Below are 25,062 nucleotides of genomic sequence, written 5' to 3' on the forward strand. Positions count from 1 at the left end.
AAAACTCACGGTGAGCGTCGTGTTTCATCAAGTTCTTTTCTAAGAAAATCTCTCCATGCACGTTGGTGTTTTTGTTGGTGTTTTTTTCACTGTGTACCCCTTACAGTGAGCCTAGGCATTTCCGTCTGGAAGCATCCACATGCCACTAACTAGCTCATGGGCTTGCTGGCCCCAGTCTTTATTTTCTGGCCTCCAAAGTCTTGAGGATCGGTTCAGCCAACACTTTCCTCACAGCGGCCTCAGGCCCCGAGCGCACAGGTGTGCTGGGTTCCCGCAGCAGAGCCGAGGCGGGTCCCAGGGCTTCCCCAGGCCTTCCCCTTCGCAGGTGGCTGGCAATGCCGGGCCCTCTCACGGCGCACAGGACGCCTTCCCCAATGGCTAGCTCTGGTCCCCAGCTCCAAGATCCGGATAGGTTTTCTCGTTGGCAGCCTGAGGCTCTGGAAGGTGGAGGGAGGGAGGCAGGTAGGGGCTGGCGGTGGGGCTCGGGGGCCTAGTTAACCCCTGGCACCTCTCCTGTTCCCCCCGCCCCGCAGGGCTCACCCGACCCCGACCTCACAGCGACGACTACAGCACCATGAAGAAAATTCCTCCTCGCAAACCCAAGCGCAGCCCCAACACCAAGCTCAGCGGCTCCTCCGAGGAGATCGCGGGCGCGAGGCGCAGAGGGGTCCCGCAGCGCACGCCGGGGGTCCCCGCGCCCCCCGCGCCCCCCATGCGCGCCCCGCTGGAGCCGGAGCCTGAGCCCGTCTACATCGAGATGGTGGGCCGCGCCGGCAGCCCCGAGCAGGCGGAGGCCGTGTACGAGGAGATGAAGTACTTCGCACCCCCCGAGGCGTCTGCGTCGCCCCCTCTGCTGAGTGACACTCGGAACCCTGTCACCTGCGAGGATGGCGAAGGGGGTGGCCAGGCCGCCGCCGGGCCCTGCAAAGACGCGTGCGACATCCCGGCCCCCTTCCCCAACCTGCTCCCCCACCGTCCCCCACTCCTGGTGTTCCCCCCGACCCCGGTCACCTGCTCCCCGGCGTCCGACGAGTCGCCCTTGACGCCCCTGGAGGTGAAGAAGCTGCCCGTGCTGGAGACCAACCTCAAGTACCCGGTGCAGGCTGAAGGCTCGAGCCCCCTGTCTCCACAGCACGCCAAGAACCAAAAAGGCGACGGGGACAGGCCCGCGTCCCCCTGCCCGCTGGCAACGAGCGGATCCCCCCCTACGCCCCCTCCCCCTCCCGTGCCCCCGGCCCCCCGGCCGCCCACGCACTTCGCCTTCCCCCCGGAACCCCTGGGGAACGCAGGCCGGGTGGCGGGCCCCAGCCCCGAAGTGCCCAAAGCGCCCCAGCCGCCCAACTCCGCACCCGCGGGGGGCCCGTGCAGCTCCTTCTCCAAGGCCCCCTACTCCCCGGGGAGGGCAGCCAGGGCCGAGCACAGGAAGGCCAGCGCCAGCCCCTCCTCCCCGGTGCCCTACAGCCCCCCGAACTGCAGGGCGCTCGGCAGCCCCCTGGACGAGCTGACCAGCCTCTTCAGCTCTGGAAGGAGCGTGCTTCGGAGGTCCGCCGCGGGGAGGAGGATCAGGGAGCCCGAAGGTAGGGGAACCAGCGCCCAGCTCTGTGCCTTGAGACGGACGCCCATCTCCGCCTGCATGCGCGCGCGCACCACATGCACACGCTGCTGGGGGTCGGGGGTGGCCGTTCCGAGCAGACGGCAGCTTAAAACATCGAAGGCGGCCCATGTGGTCCAGTAGGTGAGAATGCCTGTGTCCATTTCGCACCGAAAGGCTCCTGATCTAAAAACGCGTAGTACCCGAGCTGGGTTCCGTACGTTTTCATGACGTGTAAGTATTAGAGCAAGATTAAATCTGAGCTCCTGTTCTCTCTTCTCGGATAATGCTCCCTTCCGACACGGAAGTGGTATTTTTGTGGCGATATCTGGCCGATTCCCATTTGATTCGGGGTTCACCGTGAATGCCTTAGTGTCCTTCTGTCTGGCTGTCCATCTCCTTTCCGGGCCGGGTGTCTGGGGTGAAGACCTGTCCATCACTACCTTGTACTTAACACAGTTCACCTTTACGTCGCTTTGGATGAATGATTGTCCTTCTGCCTGTGTACCACCCAAGGAGCATTTTAACCCCTTAAGGAAGTTCTAACCGGTCTCTTCAGTCATGATCCATTAATACCCACCCCTCCAGGTAAACAGTAACTATTAACAACCTCGCTTTATAGGCTGGGATGGGAAAATTCCAGGTGAAGAGGTTAAAGGCCTTCTGGAGGTCAGGTGGTAGGATTGGAAGTAAAATGTTGCCTAATGATGTAACTTTTTATATACACATTAACCTGCTGTCTCTCCAAAAGAAAATACATAAACATGTTTGCTTTCATCATCTGATTAGGAAAATAACTTTTCCATTCAGGAAAATTACAAAAACTCTAGAAAATCTAGAAAGCCATCTGAATAAGTGAAAAGTAGATCAAGGTAAGAACTCTTAGCAAATGAATAAATAAACTACTCTTTATTTATTCTTCAGACAAATACACTTATTGTTTATTTTGCTAATGATTTCTTAAATATAGATCCATTATTATATGAAGTTGTCTTTGTAAGTAGAAGAATGTTAGAATTTCACAAGTCATATCTTGTATTTTTTTTTAAGTTTTATTTATTTATTTGACAGAGAGAGAGATCACAAGTAGGCAGGGAGAGAGGAGGAAGCAGGCTCCCCACTGAGCAGAGAGCCCGATGTGGGGCTCGATCCCAGGACCCTGAGATCATGACCTGAGCTGAAGGCAGAGTCTTTAAACCACTGAGCCACCCAGGTGCCCCTATGTGTTGTATTTGAAGGAACAAAATGGAATCTATGAGAAAAGTATAAAATGAACAAATTAATATTTGCTTTTAGAATGAAAAGTTAATTAAAACCTCATAAAGCTCATTTTACCGTAGTTAGGAATTGGGTGAATTCTTCTTGACTGTGCTCAGAAAAGCGAAGTGAATGGATTTCTGGGCGCACCTCCTCATCTGGAAATCCCTTAGCTGAGGACTCAGTGTAGTGAGGAATATAGCGAGGCCTCCAGGGGTGGTGTGTGAATTTGCTAATTATATTTCCCTGTGGTGGCGTTAGCCAGTATTTGAGAACACATATCGAAACCTCGAGTACAACACTGTTAGTTCACATCTATGATTATAAACTACTTTTCTACTGTGGGCTTTTACCAAACACTCTTCATTTGAAAAAATTGTCTTGAACCACATATGACTTTCTCATAAATACATGAATTAGCAACTTCTGCCCCAGCACAGTAGCTGTCATAGCCACAAATGTAATAGGAGACCGGGTCGTCCCTGCACACGGATAACAGGAGTTACAACTCCACGTTTGAGAGCTGGGAGATTCTTGATGGTCTGCGATGGGGGAAATAGGTTTGCGCGTTCGCATGTCATGTTCTCGTGGGATCTTACAGGTCATTCCTTTAGAATAAAAGGGACGAAAGATAACACGTGGGGGAAGAGCAGGCTTCGTGCTGAAGCTAATCACCAGAGCTGCTCTCTGATGATTAAGGTTTACACAGTTGGATCCCAGAGTCAGTAATCCATTTTCTTCTGAATGAATTGAATGGCCCTTATTAACGATTTACTGTAGTCTTGGGATTTCTTCCCTTTAAGGTTTTAAATCGTCTACTTTACCCTCTTTATATTTAAAGATATTCTTATTTTCCACCTGAAATGGCTTTCTTACCAAGTAATTCAGTGGGTGGCAAACTCACCCTCCGGGCACCTGAATTAATTACAGCTCATTTCGTGCAGTTGTTGTCTGGGGAAATTGTTCTGCAAATTTTGCAGAAGTGTTCAGAATATCCCCCTTGCTTCTTTGGAAAGCAACCTTGAGGAGATGACACTGCTCACTATTACCCTACTGTGGGCATTTCCAGTTAAGTAGAAAGGACAATGAGTCGTGTGTAGCAATGAAGCCCTTGGGTATGTAATTCTGCTCCCTCACTTCCGCAGACTTGAAGGATTTCACAAATATTATCTTCCCCGAAATGGTTGATTTGCTGTTGACTTGAGGGCATGCCACCTGAGGCACATGAAGTCCCTCAGATTCTAAGAGTTCAGGATGCGTGGCATGCAGACAGAAGGCTGTGGATGGCGACCAGCCCGCAGCCCCAGAGGAATAGTGGTGGCAGACAATGGCCATAGTGCTTACAGTTACTGTTTTCATGACCCATCTAGTTCTCTCAAGATGAGAAGCTGTCTGCTACTATTATCCCCATCTCACAGACGGGAAAAATGAGGCCCAGAGAGGACCCCCGTGCCCTCAGTGCCATCCTAGCGTGCGAGCGCCATGACCTATCTCCCTGCATGGGGGGCCTCGGGCAGCAGGAGACAGAGGACAAGGGTTGAGTCGTTCGCACTGGAGTCCTAGAGTTGGGGTGGAGAAAAGGGTTTTACAAATTTAAAAATGCCAAACAGATACGTGACAGCTCCAGAGTGCGTATCCAGTTTTGGAATATTGTATGTGGGCCGCTTGGCCCTTAGCATCTACAGTGACTAAAAGTTTAATGATCTATGCAGCAGTTATCCCTTTCTTTCACAAAATGTGCTTCATCTGATATTATAACATGACTAATATTATTATGCCAAAGATTTCTGGTTGCTTAGTTTCAAAAATCACGAGACCGAACGTGAAGGGAAGGAGAGATCCATTGGCTCGTGTAGACCACTAGGGTGCTCCATTGCTCCAGACAGCGTCCCGCTGTCTGGCTGAGTTTATCCACAACAGAAACAGAATGAGCCCAGACCAGGATGATAGGACTTTGACAAAAATGTGGCATACCCTGGAGATCTGGAGAAGGAAGGAGGAGAGCCCCACTGAATTAAGGAAAAGTCTGGTGTGCAGAATATTTTTGCCAAAATTGTCTTATGACTTTTGATATTGTGCATCCATAGTTTATAAGATATAAGTAGGTGGTTAAAAATGATGTAAATGACAACAGAAAATGTACAGCATTTCTTTGCATAGAGTAGGTGTTTATTAAATACCTAGTTGACTAAAAACTACCTGGAAAAAAAAAGCAATTTGCCATATGACCGTATTTATTGGACCTAGCCCTTGAGTCATTTTTACTTAAAGAGACTCACCTAGCCCAGATGGAAATCACTGTTCATTTCATTTTATTCTTTTGCATTTACATTTACATTTGCATTTATTTTATTGCATAAACATTCTGAGTAAGAATATTTTGAGTTTTAAATCAGTGTTCTATCACTGAATTTTCACAGTTCAGTATTTTATCCCATTGGGACATTTGTTTAAAAGGGAGTTCTCTTTTTAAAGTTGGCCTTATGGAAAATATCAGACATTCACAGACGTCGAGGGACTGGATGAACGGACTCTCTCCGTGATGATCCTGCCTCATCCCCAGGCTTGTCCAGCCCTCTCCTTCCCCACTGGATTGATGTGCAGTGCATTCCAGTGTCAAATCATTTATTAATAAATATTTACAAATTATTTTAAAAGTCCTTTAGAAAACAATAGAAGATTTACTCTGACATCAATCTGTCCAGACCAGTGGATCCATTTCAGCCTTCCCTGACGTGAGAGAAACCTGTCTCTGGAAACCGGGATATCACTTTTCACAACAGAGACTAGATGACTCTCGGGTGAGCTTCTCCCGAAAGAGCACTGAAGCCAGTGAGGTGGGCGGTGGGCACCGGCAGCCCCTTGTACCACCATGAAAGAGAAAATAGAATTAGAAAGGGTGAGTCTCTAAATATGACACCCAAACAGAACCGAGAATAAAAGACCAACGTTCCAAAAAACATACAGTCACTTCTGAAATCAATATTTTATAAGGTTTAGATGCCTCCATGCCAAATTAAGTAGTTACTTATTCATTGTTTAGTAACAAGAAGAGTGCTTTAAAATCACCGAAATGTCATGAAATCACTGGCAGGAGTCTGACTTGCTGGAGGGCGATGTCTGGAAGCTGCCATTCTCTGCCTGCGTTGGAAGCCCAAGTTTGGACACCGTCTCTGTTCGGCATCTGACACATTCTAATGAGATCACAGCAGAAGAAACTGCTGTGCCTCATGCAAATCTCGGCCTCCCAGAACAGGACGCAGAGGCTGGCATCCCCACAGCTTCCTGCCTCTCCTCGGGTTCTCCTAGCACCTTGTCCCGTGCAGGGCCGGTGGTCCTCCTCCCTCCCTGCACCGTTTCTCTCTGTCATGATTTATTTCGGGGGGTGGAGGGCAAGAGGTAGAGGGGTGGCCTGAGGCGTCTTGAAAATCATGAAGGGCATGGACAGACAGACACATAGTTCCCTGATGTGCCGCTGTCCACCTTCCCGCCTCACCTGAGAGCCTGCCACGCATGAAAGCAAGGCGTTCCTCCGCATTCTGGAATGATCTGAAGTCAACACTCAATGCCCCTTATTTTCCAAATGAGTAAAGACGAGCTTAACATCCCAGACAGGCAGGTTCTCCATTTCTCACCAAGTGGCCAGGAGGTAAGGCTGTGCCGTGAGGGTTTCCCCAGGCCGGGGAGCCTGAGAAGGAGACGATGCCTCTCTGTGAGAAAAGCCTTTTGTTTGCCAAGCTCTTGGCCCCTCTGCAGGAACCAGGAGCCTCTGTGTTTGGGATGTGTTTTCAGTATTTCTAATTTCCCAAATCATACTTAGCCCATCTCCACTTAGATAAGCTTTGAATTCTAATTAACCGATCCGTAGCCCAACTAACCTATGTTAAGAGCACAAAGCCCTTTGTCTTTGATATGAATCAGACAGTTGTTTTTAAATGTCTAATATTTGTTGTGTTTGTGACATTCTTTTCCCAACTTCTAGCACTTTCTCTTTAGAAATGCCCAAGAATTCACACAGGGCCATTGTGCAACCGGGGGCGCATAAGGGACCTGCATGAACTTGCAGAGCTCATCCCCTAACATTTACTGAGTGGAAGCCCAGGGCTTGCTACTGGGAATCCAGAAATGGAGAAATCCATGTTGTCCCTGCCCTCTCACAGACTGTGGGAGGCAGATGGGTCCGTCCAGTTTCAATGAGTGAAATCCTAGTGGAGCAGGGAGGCTTTTTAGCCTGCAGGTCATAAACTACTTGTGGGTCCATAACTGAGCTCCAAGTGGCCCGTGAGTCCCAGTGCTAGGCTTGTTCCTGATCTGGTGGGGAGGCATCCCAGACTCCATCGGATAGTCACAAAGTGTCTATGGCCGGGGAGAAGCACAGGGCCACGGCGGTGAGGGTGCTGATCACAGTGTGCTTAGCATGGGGCTGCTGGAGGAGTGGGGGAGAGCCTCACGCCCGGGATGCCCAGTGAGCAGGGTGAGTGGCCATCGGTGTGGAGAGGATGGAGTTCCCCAGGTGCACAAGCAGGACGACAGGCACGGCAGCCAGAAGAAACCGTGTGCATGGGGACCTGTGGGCTCAGGGTACACGGTCCTGTTAGAGCACAGGTGTGAAGGCTGCAGAAAAGGCAGAGAGAGAACAGAGGGCACTGCTGGCCTTGCATGGGATCAGAGCAGGATGAGCTTTCTACCTGGAAGCTGCAGGACAGGGCTCTGAATGTTCTCCATTGTGTCCCCTCGTCACGTGGGAAGTCAGCAGGATCTTCGGATCTTCCCCACAAAGACTGCAAAGAGCCCGAGGAGGGGGATGACCCAGAGGGCTAGTGGCAATTCTGGGTATGCACATGTGACCTCCTGTAATGGAAGATACTCAGAAACGCGATGGAACATTTGTTAATGGTATTCTGTTAATAATATTAATAGCCGGCGTCTGCCAATGGTTCTTTCCTGTTGGCCAAGCAGGCAGATGTCTCTTCGGTCCCCACCTCCTTGGCCCTGTGTGAGACGAGTGAAGCAGGTGTTGGCCTCCCCATTTGCTAATGAGCGATCTGAGAGTTTAAGGGATTAAGTGACTCTCGCATAATGACGGGAATGAACTGGTCCCAGCATCAGGAAGGAGACACGATTCCTTTCTCCGAAACTCGGAAGAAATGTCTATTTCTGTTCTGTGAGGCCAGTCCCAGTCTCCACAAACAATTAAAAATTTTAACTGATACAAAGTCAGTGTCTGAGAGAATCATCCCTTTCTGAAGTTAAATGTAAACTCATGACCAGGAAAAAATGTGGGAAGAGGGCACGTTTTTGTTTTTTGCTTTGTTTTTTTTCTTTTCAGTGATTTTCAACAGCCCCCGTGATTGGGATAGGAGAAAGACATTCGAAAAAGCTTCCGTCATTCGCCTCTTGGTGACGTTCTAAATAAGAAGCAAACAATAACAATTTGTTAGTTTCTGAATCATGTCAGTCTGGAAGCAGAGACGCAGGTAACGGCGAAGATAGAAACGTGTCTGGACAGAAGACTCGTGGGGCCTCCAGTCCCTGCCCCGCAATCAGGACTTGTTGGGAAGATATTCAGCCCACAGGTCTCATGACCATGGACATCCACTGGACCGTGCTGCTCCATGATCCTTTGAAACCCAGAAGCAAAACCAAGCAGAGGACTCTGACAATTAACTATGTCGGTCAACCTGATCAAGAAGTAACTTTTGAGTCACTTGGGAAATTACCTGAACATATTGGCTGTGCCTCTGTAGCCACCACATGCCAGTCTTACCAGAGATACACGTCTTGCACAAACGGTTCATCCCTTCTGCACTGAGCCCAGCACAGCCGAGCGGCTGTCACAACCGGGATGTTCTGGGATGTGCCGTCGGCGGGAGTAACAGCTATTGTACCTGGGATTGGGAAGAAGAAGAAGAAAAAAAAAAGAGGCAGTCTTTTCAGAAGTGGATTATCTTTCATAACTAGTAGATATTTTTCATGCTATCAACCCGTTCAGGCAAGCAGCTGTTGTGTATTGTGGGTCTGTATACGGGATCGTGAACGAAACTCCCATGGGGGCCTCCAGAGAGAAGCCCAGTGCTCGTCTCGCGAGGCATCAGCAGCTCTCCTTAAGCAAGTTCATAAAGACCTTCCTGACAACTGCATCTCATTATTGCCACATAATACAACATCCTGGGGTTCTCTTCCTTTTGTAAAGAAATGCTTAAAAGTGACATGCCCAGTAAGAAAGGCAAGCTTCACTCATTTTGTTTGTTTGTTTGTTTGTTCGAAAAACACACCAAGGACTCTATTTTGTGCCAGGCATTGTACTAAGTGGTATGGATTTTTTTTTCCATGAAATGTGGGGTCTGTTCAGAAGCAGCTCACAGCGGGGAGACATGAAAACTCCAGCGTATCCAGGCGGTGTGAGACAGTTTGTGTGAAGACACGATTTGGGTGTCACGAAACACTACTTACCCTCAAAGCTCGTGAAATGCTGCGTTTTTATTCATTTGGTTCTATTCTCCTTCATCTTTAAATGCTTATCGTGACCCACTAAATTGATTTCCCAGCCTGCAGATATGTCCTTTGGAACACTGGTCTAGAAGGTGGGATTTATATGGAGGGACGGGAGGGATTTGAAACCAAATGGGGTAAAGGACACAATCCCAGGAGCCACCTAAAATACGGTCCGTGTGGCTCATCGAGTATTTTGACAAGAATTTTAATTTCTATAGATAATTTTATTTCTTATTTTATTCTTTTAAAAGTGTTTTTCTTTATTTTTTGGAGAGAGAGGGAGCATGAATGAGGGGAGAGAGACAACCAGACCCAGTACTGAGCAGGGACCCTGATGCGGGACTCGATCCCATGATCCTGAGATTGTGACCAGAGCTGAAACTGAGAGTCAGACGCTCAACCCACTGAGCCACCCAGGCGCCCCTGTATAGATATTTTTAATTCATTCCTGAAGGCCTCAGAGCTGTGGGCTCATCACCATCTCCTTGAGAGATGAGCGGGACCATCCTATTGTTGTTAAAATACTGAAATGTCTCTGTAGCCACTGGACATGATGGCCGACCGGGGCCTGCTGGGTTCCTGAGCACAGCCCCCCCAACCTGGGGGTCCTGGCCCCAGGCCTGTCCGGTTTCTCCCCAGTTAGATGTTGGCACGAAAGGCTTAAGATACATAGTTGGGCCTCTTCCATTGGCCCTGGCCTGTGCCCTTGTGGTTATTAGCATTTAGGTGGGTAATTTGTGATTCCTCCTGAAAAAGGACTTTGAGAAGACCCCGCATACATCACTGCATTTTTTTTTAAACTGTTGACGACTTTCCTTGTTCTCTCTAACCTGCTGTGACCACACCTGTGAAATCAGTGTTCACAGCTAGAGCTTTCCTGTCCCGTGGACCCGTCCGTGAATCCGAAAGCCTCCGGTTGTGCAAAGGTGTTTCTGTGGAGGAGATCGGGGCTGGCCAGCAGGGACTAGAACATCGTGGTTAAGGCGGAACGTAAGCTAATATCCCTGAAATGGGGCAACAGAGATTCAGTTTTTCTCAAGGACCAAAGTAGTTATTCTGGAAGCAGATCATCTGTTAAAAATGCAGGAGGGACTCAATGACTAGCTCTGCAGAGAAGTGACCAGGGTCCGGAGACAAAACGGACTCTGTACGATTCTCATTAAAAAAATAAATAAACGCTCATTCAGGTTCTGTAGATCTGGGGGGTGGGCAGCGACTCTCCGCGTAAGGAAGGATGCGGCCGCCAGTGGAGGTGCCCGGGGCTCGTCTGTGTTCCCTTGAAATGCCGGGCCCCACTAGCTCGCCGTCCGTGACGCCACGCAGGTGTCCCAGGCCCCACACCTTCCCGACCAAAGAGCGGAAGATCATCCTCTTTCCCTTGGCTCTCTGGAGAAAGCGAGGACGACCCCTTCACCCTAACGAGGGCTGCCCGGGCCGACGGAGCTGTCTTTGCAGGCGCCGCGTTCCCTGATCCTGGATGTACATTACCACCGGGCACTTGGGAGATGTAAAAATAACAGCTGTATAAATAACCCCATGACCTATGAAATTATACATGAGGAATGGGTCTCCGGGCCAGGCTAGCGTGGTGTTTAGATGTTCATGTTCAGCTAATTATAGGATGGGCAAGCTACCCGAGTATGCGGAGAGGCAAGGGATTGGCGTGATTTGTTTCCCATTCCGGCAGGGACAGAAGAGATGGGCACGAAAGGATCCAGTTAGTTAAATTTAAAAGAAAATTGGCACAACATAATTTTCTGTGCATTTTTGGGTTCTAAAAACCTTATTTATACTGACAGTCACTTTTTAGCTTTACTATCAATATATTCTTCCCCTGCTCAGCACATATGTTGTTGAAGATATCACTCTATTTCCTGATTCAGTTGGCGTTTCCAGCGCAAACCCTCTCCTTGCACTTGGCAGGGGAGTGGGTGGCAGGAGTTAGGAGTAGGGGACAAGGAAGCATTTCCATTCTACCCCGCTTAGCCCAGAGGATAAGTGTTGGTGGCACTGTCTGCCGCAGAAGAAATGCCTAAAACACGACTCCAGAGATATTTTGATCTACTCGAGAGTAGCGATTTCTGAAGGGTCATTAAAAAGTGGGAAGGTGTGCTGGGGGCTGGTGCTAGCCTTTGAAGGTCAGTAGCCTTGGACAGTTGTGTTTCCTCAACCTGTCCATCCTTTGCAATTGCTAGGGTGCTCTATTTTTTCTGTCTCGTAAGGTAACGGGTTCCTATAGGAATGCAAGTGAATTACGGCACATGGCTGTGTCCTAAAGGTGATTGCACGGAAGCCCCGTGTTCTGTCCCCAGGCTCCCTCCTTACTGTTAGAGATTGAAGCCTGCTCTTGACACATTTCTGCAACTATCAGCAAAGGGACAACGAGGTCCGATCCACATGGTTTGGGGTCAGTTAGAGCTGTACAAAACATACGGAGACGCAGCGCGCGCCCTCCGTGCCAGAGGACACACTGCGGGAAGACCGGCTCCGCTCTCATCTCGTGTCTTGTGGCACAAACCCACACGGGGGGTGGGGGTCTGTCTGCGTATTGAGGCTTGGATCTGACACTGTCTAGATGTGTCCTTACACGGGACGTTTGTCCTCCTCTGAGGCAGCAGGCCCTATGCTTGGGTTATGTTAGCGTGTATTTTTTTAAAAGTTTAATTTGCTTCCTAGAAGCTTGTTATAGCAGAATGCAGGGCAATGTGGGGGTCCTCAATCCTTATTTATAGTTCTTACCTGCGGTAATAGAGGATTTTACAAAAATCAGAGGCGTATTAGACATTATTCCTTGTAACTCACACACCAGATGCCAATCTGGGGTCTAAGTGATCCCATCCAAACTGAGTTAGTTATGCACCATCTATGTGTGTCCGTGAGCACAGTTGAGCTGGAACGCCCAGGTTTTAGGAATGAGAACTTGAGAAGTAGAAGGACTATGCCAGCCGCGACTCTGTGTTTGTACCTTTCCTTAATGCCAAAGAGGAAAAAACAAGCGCATTCCCTCCACACAGTAGCCTTTCTGGAGAGGAATTTTCCTATAGAGTTGCGGAATGAATTAGAGCCAGCGTGAGTAATGAGTTTAAAATGTATTTGCACATTTTTTTCTGCCTTGCATAGCACTCTCGGTATTAAATCAGTCAAACAGCAATAGTTTGTTTTTCTCCTGCGTTACTGAAACCTGGATCCTGTCTCCTGTGTTTCCAAAATATACTCTAAAATTATCTCAAGTTAAGGTAACCAAGAAAGAAATGATGTGTTTAAGCATTCTTCTTAAAGAAACACTCTGTTGCTCACTCCTGACTCATTCTCTGCGACCTTTCTGTGGCACGCATTGCTGTCAGCCTCTCCCTGCCCTCCACCCCCACCATCGCGCCCACACCTGCCTGCTCGTGTCCGCTCTCACCATGTCTCGCCTTCCGCTGCCCCCTCTACACGATCTCTGCAAGAGATTTCCCTACTAAGAGATGCTTGAGTCTTTCCTGCACGTTTTCTTTTCAGTCCTAATGAATGCTGTGACTCAAATAATTGCCACTCAGTTTCACCCTTGGGCGTGCCCCTGTCACTTGAAGGTCAACAGGCACAGCCCTAGACTGTTCTGTGTCCAGGCACTTCGCTGGTGCTGACTTACTCCGATCCCTAAGCTCCGAGAGACCTGTAAGGCGGACCGTCCTGACCACCCAGCCCTGCCTCTTCCCTGGTCTAAATGCTCCCAGCTCCTGTCTCTGATCTGTCCTCCAGCCCCATCCAGCTGGACACATTTTTTGCCAGAGTAGTAACATTTAAAAATGCAGTTTATGTTATGCCCTTACCTAAGTATTGGCTGGCGCCCTGCTCTGGTGATGGTGCATACGTGACAAATGTGCCCACAGAGTGTGCAGAACCAGACTCTCCTCTCCTCTCCCCTCCCCTCCTCTCCTCGTCTCTCACCTCCCCTTTTCTCCTCTCCCTTACCCCCCCGTCCTCTCCTCCCCTCTCTACCTTCTCCCCTCCCCTCCTCTCGTCCTCTCTCCCCTCCCTTCTCCTCCCCTTCCCTCCTCCTCTCTCCCCTCACCTCTTCTCTTCCTTCCCCTCCTTTCCTCTCTGTCCTCTCCTCCCCTTTCTTCTCTGAGCAAAAAGGCTTTCCAGACCATTGTGTTTTCCAAACCATGGGGCAGGTGTGGGGTGTCTTTAAGAAAGATAATTACGATGACAAACATTTAGGGAATGAATGGAGCATTTGTTTAAAACGGGGAATAAGCAAAGCGCACGTCGGCCAAAGCTGTCTTCTGCCACCATTAACTGCCACCAACTGACGGGTGCTTGGGCCTTGGACATGGCCTTGGCAGGTGAGGGTGGGGTCCACGACCATCACTCTGTAGACTCCTGTCTCCTGTCTCTAGGCGGCAAGATGCCAGAGCCAAGAGTTATCAAACTGATGGCAGTTTTCTGAGATTACAGGTCGCAAAGCCGTGTACAGTTAAGATTTTTAAACACTGAGCAGGCATGAACCTTCCATATCGGTGGGACACGGAGGACATACTCATCAGTGATAACTGGTAGTGAAACCCTGAATGCACACTGCGGGTCGGGAATAGATGTCAGATGTCCCAGAGTCCGTCCTTCCCCTCATGTTAACGCTCAGCTGGAAAGCAAACGGCTCTGGCCCTTTGAATACATACGAGATTTTCACCTCACTCGATGAGAAGTTTTCCTTACCTCATCATTTTAAATAAGCAGAGATTAGAAGCTCAAAGGTATGTTCACAGTGAAAGTCCTTTCATGTTGTCCGTAATCTCGTGTGAATGAGGACAAACGGTTACCAAGGTTTTCCCATAATCATTCCCACGGATTCCGTAGTAAGTAAATTGGTCAACTGTTTTCATTGCAAAACATGGAGTTTCCTTCTAGAAAACAAACATTTCTCCAGCAATTTACTGGTGATCATTCATTTATTATTTTTTCTGTTTTCCCTAAGTGAAACAGAAACCAGTGGAGGGAACTGAGTGGGCACGCGGCACGGTCTGGCTTAGGGCGCAGAAGAAGGGGGTCAGCCTCAGGCCAGCTGCCTCCTGGGCGGGACTCCTCTTCCCAGGGACTGGCTGCCCTTGGCTGGGGCTTCACGGCACCCCTGGCCTCTGCTCACTGGACACCAGTAACTGCCCCCTCCTCCGGGGTGGGGACTAGCAAGGTCTCCAGTCATGCCCAGATATTCTGGGGGACGATATCACCTTCTATGGAAAACCAGTTTTCAAAGGATAACACCCACCCAGAGTGATAGTTTAGTGTTCTATATATATATACATATATATATATTTTTAAAACAACCCACAACAACAAACAAACAAAAAACGAACACAGCAAAGCTGAAATTTTTCCTGCATCCGCACTTGCAGATCCACTAGAACTCTCCCACTCGATTAAGATTCGAGCTAACTGTGTCCACACTGCGTGCTCGTAATTAACCGTCGTATCCTGGGGTAAAGGCCGACGTTTTATCTTTGAGTCAGATCCCAGGGTGATTCACTTCTCTCGTACCTGTGCAAACAGCCCCGGGCAGGGGGCACAGAGAAGTCCTGTTTACAGGCTCAGAGGGAACAGCCCAGGTGTGCAGACGGAGCAGCATCCTGGGTGCCACCGAGCTCCACAAACCTCTGAGCACACAAGACGCAGGACACACAGTCACTCAGACTCGCCTTCAGTCTTTGTGTGGAATTTCACTGCACACGCTCCCTCCCTGTTGGCTTAGACCCACTCAGAGCCTCAAGTATTTTCTTTTGGTGTGACTGTGACCGACTTTTCTTCACCCTGAAAATCCCAGGGGCCGCTGCTTGGAGGCATGACAAGGCCTCACAACTTTGTTGGCTCTGGATCATTCCTTGCAGGGCCCTCCCTGAAGTACAGACCTTGTGTACGTGCCCTTGTAACTGGAACTGCTCCCTACTCAATCCCAGGGTCCTCGGGTTCCTCCCGTGCCTGAGTCCAGGGTCACGGGCATCTTCTTGATGAGGAACATGGCAGCTGCTCTCGAAACAGACCCTTTGGAGCAAAATCAAACCGTGGAGGGTTTCTGCCTTTGCTCTTCATTGTGGCTGAAACAAGGCATTAGCAAGTTGGGGCACAGGCGCTCGGACGTGTCTGGATTTCCCTCTGAGCCAGTGTGTTTATGAGCAGAGGCTGACACAGAATTTAGGAAGCCAAGAACCACCCCCACAATTAATATTCATGAGGAAGGATAACCCTAGAGGGGAGACGTTGGTATAGATGTCGCAAGTCCAGTTCGGTGGCTGGAGGACAGTGTTTAGCCTGCAGTGCCGGTTCATTACCACCGAGGCACGGGGGATCCAGGGAAGCCATGGAGAAGCAGCCGCCTTCCCCTTTAGATCGCAGATGCAAGGACGGGAGGCTTTCACAGAAGGGCCAAGCGTAAGAATGAGTGTGGGTGGATGGTGGAGTCCAAGTGCCTCTGTCTGAACCCGGCTGACTCTGAAATGTTTGCACGGAGGTTAACCTCCCCGAGCCTCTGGGACCTCATCTCGAAAATGGGTGTGAAAGGGACAGCTCTTCAGAAGCAGGAGAACCAGGGCAAAATCAGATGTCACGTCTGGTGGGGGGTTGGTACATCCTAAACCCTCAGGAGCTGGTGATTATCATCAGAACAAGGTGAATAATTATCGTTAGATTGGCCATCGATTCTTCTGCTTTACCGGAAGAAGGACTTCTTTCCTTATTCCAACCCAGAGCCAACCCCGAATAGACCTACGCTTTTAAGATAGAAATACAAAGAAAATTTTAGAGGTGATGGCACGTTGAAAACCAGTCCTTGGCTACAGTGTAAGCTGCTGATGAGAGAAATATTTTTAAAACCGTAATAGGAAAATTGGAGATTTTGACTATATAAACGTGAATTGTTTAGGAGCCGGAAGTTGGTGAAGAGGGACGCTAGCATCTTGTCTATAGCAAGGGTCTACGCAGTGCATCCGAGTACTGAGTTCTGTCCCGCCGGAGGTAAGAAGACTGTCCCTATTCACGCAGGGATAGACGCCCTGGTTCCCAGCCTTGGGTAAGCACCCACTGCGCCGGCACAGAACCTCAGCTCCTTGCGCGACGGCTGTCCGTTTGTCATGGTCGTTACGGCACGTGGAGTTCACGAAGAGCGCAAACACATCCTAGGAATTCAATAAACAACTGAATCAAAGAGCGAGAAAAGGAGCTCGAAGAGAGGCTGACCAGCATCTGTGTCTTGAGACAACTTTACAGCCAAGCCGTGTTGCTAAGTTGATTTCTCTGAAAGGCAAGCGAGAGTCGACCGAAAGGAATAGGTAGTCTTGCAGCGGCAACCCAAGAACTCCGGCGGTCCCTCCCGATCAGCTGCTCTCAGGCTCATCCCTGTTCTTCCGCTCACTGCTTGAGCCAACGCTTTTCTGCTTGTTTTCAAGGGCAGGGATCCAGGAGCTGCCATGGTTTTCAAAGGCCTGACCATTATTTCGTCTCCGTTCTATCCCTCCAGCGTCTCCTGCTCTGGACAGCAGCACGCTCTCCTGCGGGGCAGACCGGCTGCACCCTCCACTTCTAAGTGACAGGTCCCTGGGGCTCGTCCGACCACGAGCCCCACTGGTGAGGACAGGAGCCAGCCCAGCTGGTGGGAGTGCCTATGGCAAAGCAGGGAATGTGGGTCAGTGTGGAGCGTCTGGATACGTGACCGTTGCCTGTCGTGCTGTTGGAGTGTAAGGCTCGAGGGCAAGGGGAGATCAGCATAGAGGCAAGAGGTAGAAAGGATCCTGTCAAGACCAACCTGGAGAGACAAGCTCTGGAGGGCCAGGCTTCTCCCTTTTTTCCCTCCCTCTCTCCCTATATTCCTCCTTCCTCCTCTCCCCTCCATCCATCATTCCTTCCTTCTCCCTCCCTCCATCCTTTCTTCCTCCTTCCCTCTCTTCCTCCCTCCCTCCATCCTTTCTTCCTCCTTCCCTCTCTTCCTCCCTCCCTCCATCCTTTCCCCTACTTCCTCCCGCCTCCTCCCTCCCTCCTTCGGGATCACTGGAGATAAACCATTCTGCCGCATGTAAAGTATAATAAAGCAAATTAGGCTTTTTATCCCTTTTGAATAATCTGTTAGCCTTAAACTTCAGAAAGCCCTAACCGAAAGGCAGTCAGAATCCACTCTGTACCACCAAAGACCAGAAGCAACATCCACGTCCTCCATATTGAACAAGGATCCTCCAGACATCCCTCGGGAAGCAAGAGCCAGTCCCAGGCTCCCCCAACCAGCCCCAGAGAGGGACAGTGACTCCATGGGAGGGGGGTGGCAGGGGAGGGGGGGGCGTCCACCTGACGCCCTGGTGGACAACTGTGCTTCCTTTGCTCCCTCTGGTCATTCGTAGACCCTGCCTCAGGATAATGCGGTAGACTTTGCTCCAAACCCTGGCATTTGTCACATTTTACTTTATTATTTCTACATAGTTAAAAAAAAAAAATCTTAATTTGGCTCTTCAGCCTAATTTGGGGGATGGCTTCTTGTACTCATTGATCCCTGAGCACTCAACTTGGGACACGCAGTGAACAATTAGGTAATGTTAGTGTTCAGAATGCAAAGGCAGGGTTTTGAGGTTTAATAGTCCTCAGTGGATAGTAATAAAGTTGGTAAGATGCTGTAAGTGTATTTCTTATTTTTTCAAACCTGTAGGGATTGTCTCAGTTCTGCTTAATTTAGTAATTGAGAAAACTTGTGAAACATAAATTTATTTCCACGCTTCTTTTAGGAAATAGCATTCTCAAGACAGACGGCACTCTAGTGACAAGTTATTAGACTCTGACACCAAAAGTTCTGTACAGATATGTTTGAAAATAGTAAATTATGTAATTCATTAACACCACTAAATATTCCCCATTACGTTTGAGAGTGCTGTGACAAAATTTGGTGGACATTTTGTAGGCCAGAAATTTAATGAAGGATGATTATTGATTTACTATTTCAAATACAATTAGTGTTTCATTTGATGAGTTGTATTATTTTCTTCTACTATTTTATTAAATTAGTGGGTGCGTTTTATCCAAAAAGAGTAACCCTTTCTAAAATTTATTTTAGGTTTTGAGACTAACATGAACCTCACTGGCCGAGAGGATGCTGGTAGATCAGAAATTGCATCTGAGACTCAAGATAGAAATGCAAATAACCATGGAACTCAATTATCTAATTCACTCTCGAGTGCTATCACTGCTGAAAATGGGAATTCCGTCTCAAATGGTAAGTGCTTTTTAAACTCGGAAGTAAATAGATGAAAGTATTAAGTTCTGTCAACCTTCTAGGGAGAATGGATTTGAAACGTAAAAATGAAGTAGGTTTAAAAGCTGGAACATAGATCATAAACTTCGCTGGAGGGTATATTGTAGCATTTTATGGGTTGGGTTAAAGAATGATAGTTGTGTTCAGTGTTAGCTGACTTTTCAAAGATTGTTGTGGAGTATTCGCTACGTGGGAGCCAATATAAAATGAGATTATACAGAACAGAAGGAGGAGATGGGGTTGTTCTAATGGTACTTTTAATTTAAAAAAAAAACCTTTTTCTTCTCATACCTGAGTAGTGTGAGGGAAAATAATACTGAAGTTATGGTAAACACCAAACTGGCCTTAAGTATTTAACTGGTATATATAAAGGAATGTATCATCTAGAAATTGGCTAGACTGGTTTATCCAAAAATCATTCTGATAGTGGCTTAAACAAATAACTTACTTCTCTCACACATAAAAGCAGCCCATGGCTGTTGGGATGATTTTCCTGAGGACATCCGGAAAAGCTGGCCAAAATTTCCACTGTTGTTTAATCTGATTAAAGGCACTAGAAGGAGCGCCTGGGTGGCTCAGTGGGTTAAGCCGCTGCCTTCGGCTCAGGTCATGATCTCAGGGTCCTGGGATCGAGCCCCACATCGGGCTCTCTGCTCAGCAGGGAGCCTGCTTCTCTCTCTCTCTCTCTCTCTCTCTCTCTCTCTCTGCCTGCCTCTCCGTCTACTTGTGATCTCTCTCTGTCAAATAAATAAATAAAATCTTTAAAAAAAAAAAAAAAGGCACTAGAAAACCATTACGACCTTGAGATCCAGGGAAGAGATGGAGGAAGGGGGTTTAGAATGCAGAGAGGACCAAGCAAGGAATCCTACATTCTAGGCTCTTCTCCAAGGGACATCCACACACTCTCCCAGTCCACAGACGCCAGCTCAGAAGCCGGACTGGATTTCTGACAGCCTCCTGGACTGTGGGGACAGACTAAGTCCAGGGTCTGCCAAGGTCATGGGTTAGAGCCTCGAGGTGTCCCTCCTAAGGGCTGGGTGTTCCCAATCTAGAAACCACAGCTCAGCTCTGAATCGTCTCAACCCCGGCTGTTTGACAGACGTCCTTCAGGACTGACGGGGCCCACACGTACCTAGGAAGAAATGTGTGTGGATGTCTGTGTCTCAAAGGACATCGACAGCATCCGAGCCTTCCAAATGATGTAACAAACCATGTTTCAAATCTAGGGTTTAACACACAGTCAAAAAACCAGACACACGATGACACGAGACAAGATCACAAATTAACAAGCGGAAATAGCCATCCATTGCGGCGCGTCCCTGGGAGCCCAGAAGACGGGAGTTCAGAAGCACTTGCTTGAAGCTAAGTGTGTTTCTTATGCCCAAGGAGATGAAAGAATGAGAATCCGCAGAAACGGGAAACTATAAAAACGCGTCGAATGGAAATTCTGAAATTGAGAAATAGTCGTAAAATTAGGTACAATAGAGGATGAGTTTCGAGCTAATTAGACACAGTCATTGAAAAAAAAAAAAAAACCTGAGGAACTGGACGATCAATGAGAACATTACAGAAGGAGACACAAAGGAGCAGGAGAAGATCGGGGATTCCAGAACACGGTTTGGAGGCAGGAAGGGTGGGGTGAGAAATGGCTGGAGTTCTGGAGAAAGAAGAGGCTACACGCACAGCAGGAAGACCGTGCCCATGAGGAGACCCATGTGCGAGCGTTTATTGGGCCATCGCTGACCATCATCCAAAATGGACGCCCTTGGACCGCGACTGGATCACTTGGTTGTCTCCTGCTCTGTAAAGCACCCGCCCGCCGCCCCCGGAACTTAGAGGCTTAATTCAACAGAAGACGGTGAATTCATACGTTCTGTGGGTCAGGAGTCTGGCTGAGGCTGGTCTGAGTGCCCTGGTTTCAGGGTCCCTCATGAGGCAGCTCAACTCTTGGCCAAGATTCTAGTCCTCTTGGAGGTGTGAGTGCCCCATGGGGGGCTCCCTGGGGCCATTTTACAGGCTGACTAGCACATGGATAAATGGTGCAAAATACAAAGCGGGGGGCACTACCCTTCTGTGCAATGAAACGGTGACTGTCGAGCACGTCGCGCTAAGTGAGGGAAGAGTCAAAGCGGACAAGTACGATCCGTGCACGTGATGTTCCGGAAAAAGCAAAACTAGAGGCACAGAAAACCAATGCATGGTTGCCCGAGTCTGGGCTTGTGGTCCGGGATGGACCGCGGTCCTGCTCTGTTGGGGCCGCTGTAACAAAATGCCAGACTGGGTGGCTTCAGACGGGCGGAAGCACGCTGTGCGGGTTCTGGATGTCCGAGCAGCGCGTCCTCAAGCTCAGCTCCCAGGCCGCCCGCCTCCCGCCGCAGGCTGCCTGACTCCCACTGTGTCCTCCCAAGTTGGAAGGACGGAGCCAGATCTCCGGGGTGCCCCTCATAAGGGCACTAACCCCAATCCTGAGGGTTCCACCCTCGGAACCCAATATCCTCCCAGAGGCCCCAGCTCCTACAACCATCACCTTGGAGGTTAGGATTCTAACGTATGAATGGGGTGGGGGGGACGCGAACACTCAAACCATAGCAGACAGTGGAGGGGCCCGAATCACTACCCACAAGCAGGTGTGCATGGGTTCCTGGAAATGTATACACGTGTACGGTTTTCTGTCTGTAGATGTGACTTTTGTTCAAACCAAACCAAACCAAAGCCTGCTTAGCATAAATAAAAAGAAAATTGCCCTTAGGCATCTCATAGTGAAACGCTGATAACTAAGAGTGAATATTAAAAGCAGCCAGAAATTAAAAAAAAAAAAAGACAAATTCTAAGGAACGGCAATTCAAAGACAATTCAAAAACAATGAAATAACATATTTAACATGCTCAAAGAGCTGTCAGTCTAGGTTTTCATAAAGAGTAAAAAAAAAAAAAATTCTTAAAAGATGCAAAGGAGTTAAGGACGTTTTAGAAAAAAAAATAAAAACTGGAAGAATTCAGTGCAGGGCAGACCCAAAATGTTCGGAGATACAGCAGGAAAAACGAACAGTAAATAACGCCAGGGAAATCAGGAGAGCATGAAGCAGGGTTTACTGTCGCAGGCGGGTAACTCAGACTCACAGGCTGTAATTTCAAAGGCAACCACTGAAGGAGTATAGTGAGTATGTAATTTCCAAACCAATAGAGAGAGTAAAACAGAATAATAAAAGTCAGTTTATCCCAAAGGTGACAAAAAAGAGGTGAACTGGAGTGACCTGGAAAACAAGACAGGGTACCCCGGTGGCTCAGTGGTTGAGCATCTGCCTTCAGCTCAGATCATGATCCCAGAGTCCCGGGATCAAGTCCCACATTGGGCTCCCTGCACAGCGGGAAAGCCTGTTGCTCCCTCTGCCAGCTTCTCCCCTGCTTGTGCTTTCTCTCTCTCTGTCAAATAAATGAATAAAGTCTAAAAAAATGCACACACACAAGACCAATAGGAAGGTCGTAGATGTAGACATAAAATCACCTCTGAAAATAACTAAGCTTGAACTCAGTTCAAGTTTATGTTTCAAGCCATGAAAGTTTAAGAGACTCGTTTAGTGTGAATTCACATTAGAGATAAATCCATTAATAAAATGTTTTAAAGCCTCAGATTTCTGAAAAGCATGTAAAACATGAGGGTGCTAAAAATTTAAAAGTGAAGGAACGGAACCAGGAAAGGTATGCCATGCAAATATTAAAAACAACTTTCTCATCTTTCTGGGAGTTCTAAATTATGTCTCTAAGGGATCACTAGATTCGGGAAGAAATCACAAAAAAGCAGAACTTTGTAACAAATGACAATGAAAATATGACAGAACTTGTGGGACGCTGGTAATGTCTTCATAGGGGAAATTTATGTCTTAACGTCTGTTTTGCAAAAGAAGGAAGGCCAAAAATCGGTTTTTTAAATGTCAACAAGTTAAAGACAGAGCAACAGGAAGTGGAAGAAAAGATACAGTAAAGGTAAGAAATAAGTTATTGAAGTATATAACAAATAGCAAAACCAGAAGTTGGTTCTTTGAAAAAAAAAATCTTTGAAACATGAATAAAATGGAAAACTCTCTTGCAGGGATAGTACAGAAATAAAGAAGGTGGCACAGGTGACAAACTCTAGGGTGCAGAGGGGACCCACCCCAGACTTTCTAGAGTTTGGAAAATAGTAATATGTATATTATGAACACTTTATGCCAAAATAAGTTTGTGAATTTAGATGAACAGACACACTTCTCCAAAAAAAGAAAGAAAGAAAAAAAAAAAAAAAAGCCTGGTGGTGGCTATGAAGGAGGGCACGGATTGCATGGAGCCCTGGGTGTGGTGCATAAACAATGAATCTTGGAACACTGAAAAAATTAAATTAAATTAAAAATTAAAACAAACAGGGGCACCTGGGTGGCTCAGTGGTTAAAGCCTCTGCCTTCAGCTCTGGTCATGATCCCAGAGTCCTGGGATCAAGCCCCGCATCGGGCTCTCTGCTCCACGGGGAGCTGCTTCCTCCTCTCTCTCTGCCTGCCTCTCTGCCTACTTGTGATCTCTGTCTGTCAAATAAATAAATAAAATCTTTAAAAAAAAAGTTAAAACAAACAAAAAACTACAACTAACCAAAATGGACCCCCAAAATAGGAAAGCTAAATAGTAACATAAATATTAAATCAATTAGAGTTGAAATTGAGTACTTTTCTCTGAGGAAAACCCAAATGACTTTCCCAGCAAGTTGTCTCAAAATTTTCAGGATGAAGAATGCGAGTGTTACATAAGCTCTTCCAGAGACTAGGAATACAGAAAGGGAAAGAAAAAACCTTCCCAGCTTGCATAAGTAACCACTTAATTTATGACAAACTTGGCATTGCAGGGCACTGGGGAAAGGGTGATCAATTACTATCCGTGAGAGGAAAAAAAATGGACTTGACCCTTCCTTCGTGCTGCACACACAAGAGTCTTCTGATAGATTATAGATCTAAGTGTCAAATGTAAAATAATCAAATTGTTGAAGAAAACACAGGATTTTTTTAACCTCAGAGATAGGAAAAGAAAGGATGTCTTAAGCCACAAAAGAGTGTTAACTGTAAAGGAAAACAATTATATATATAAACGTACACATAGAGGAAGTATTTTCAACACATTTGACCAACAAAGGGTCATATTTGGAGTTTGCTTAAAAACAAAATGAAAGGCTATTGAATAGGAAATTGGACAGGGGACATGAATAAGCACGTAAGCATTTTTCAGAGCCCACCTTCACTGGGAATTAGAGAAAAACACAGGAAAGATACAGGAAATACTACTTTTCACACACCTGCAGGATGGCAGCACGGACCAACGAGGAGGGGCTCGGGCGAAGAGGGGCGCTGGGAGGGGACGGCTGCCCAGGATAGGACAGGATCTCCCTGGAGGAGGAGAAACCCATGGGGATTGGGAGAGAGGATGACGGCGGCTCCTGGGTAGCTGACACAGACCTGTCCTAGTTGCAATTCCACCATTTAAAAAGATAAAGACAAAAGACAGGAGGGAGAGAGAATGGGCGGGGAATGGAAGGGGCGTGGAGAGTCCGTGTCACGCATCAGGATGGTGGCGGGTCCCCACCCCGTCTCAGGCTTCCTTCAAGATCCGAGGGACCCCAGGGAGGCTGGCACCATAGCTTCTCAGCTCAGTTTGTTCCTCACCCACACGTGGTCACAGAGGAGAAGGGGGATGGAACGAAAACCATACAGGGGCCGAGGTTGGGGGATGGGGGCAGGGAGTTGGTCCGGGCAGCGTTTATTCAAGCTTAGCAGGAAGGTCTCCAGAGCAGATGGGAATTCTCTGTGGGCACTCAGAGAAAAGGTTGTTTGAATCGCACACATGGGGAAAAACTCAGATGTGTTTACAGATCTCGCCCCCCCATACTGAGCAAGGGTTACGAATAATGATCAGAAGGATCATCACAGGGGCGCCCAGGTGGCTCAGTCCGTCAAGCCTCTGACTCTTGATTTCAGCTCAGGTCGTGACCTCAGGGTCCTGAGATTGAGCCCCGAGTCAGGCTGCACACTCAGTGGGGAGTCTGCTTGGGGTTCTGAACTCCCTCTCCCTCTGCCCCTCTCCCCACACGTGCACACATACACTCTTCTCCAGATATATCAGTCTTAAAAAAAAAAAAAAAAAAAAAGAAGGCTGCAGGTCACAAAACAGAGGCTTTTTGGTGCAATGGTGGCAGGGGGGAGTGACATCAGTTAGAGACAGAAGGATTTTTCTGCCAGCAACAAAGACTTCTAGAAAAAGAAACTGCCCTTACCAAATTCTGTTACTGCTGCGAGCAGACAGAAGTTCGGCCAAGAATGATACAGGCTCCCCGGACCCCAAAGCGTCAGCTTTCCTTAACATTTTCTCCTGACTGAATTTTGCAGCTTCTAAAAACAATATCTTAATCAGATGACATTTATAATTTTATGCATTCTAAAAAT

At 48.0% G+C, this 25,062-nt stretch overlaps 1 protein-coding gene across 1 annotated transcript in view; it reads left to right on the forward strand.

Annotated features, from left to right (window-relative positions):
* MYO16 (myosin XVI) overlaps positions 1 to 25,062 on the forward strand; it is a 438,349-nt gene that overhangs the window by 378,938 nt on the left and 34,349 nt on the right. The window contains 2 exon segments of the mRNA XM_047720392.1: positions 534 to 1,577; positions 18,408 to 18,566. Coding sequence (XP_047576348.1) covers positions 534 to 1,577; positions 18,408 to 18,566 — 1,203 coding nt within the window.

This window comes from Lutra lutra, chromosome 3 (genome assembly GCF_902655055.1).
Source record: "Lutra lutra chromosome 3, mLutLut1.2, whole genome shotgun sequence".
Taxonomy (NCBI): Eukaryota; Metazoa; Chordata; class Mammalia; order Carnivora; family Mustelidae; genus Lutra; species Lutra lutra.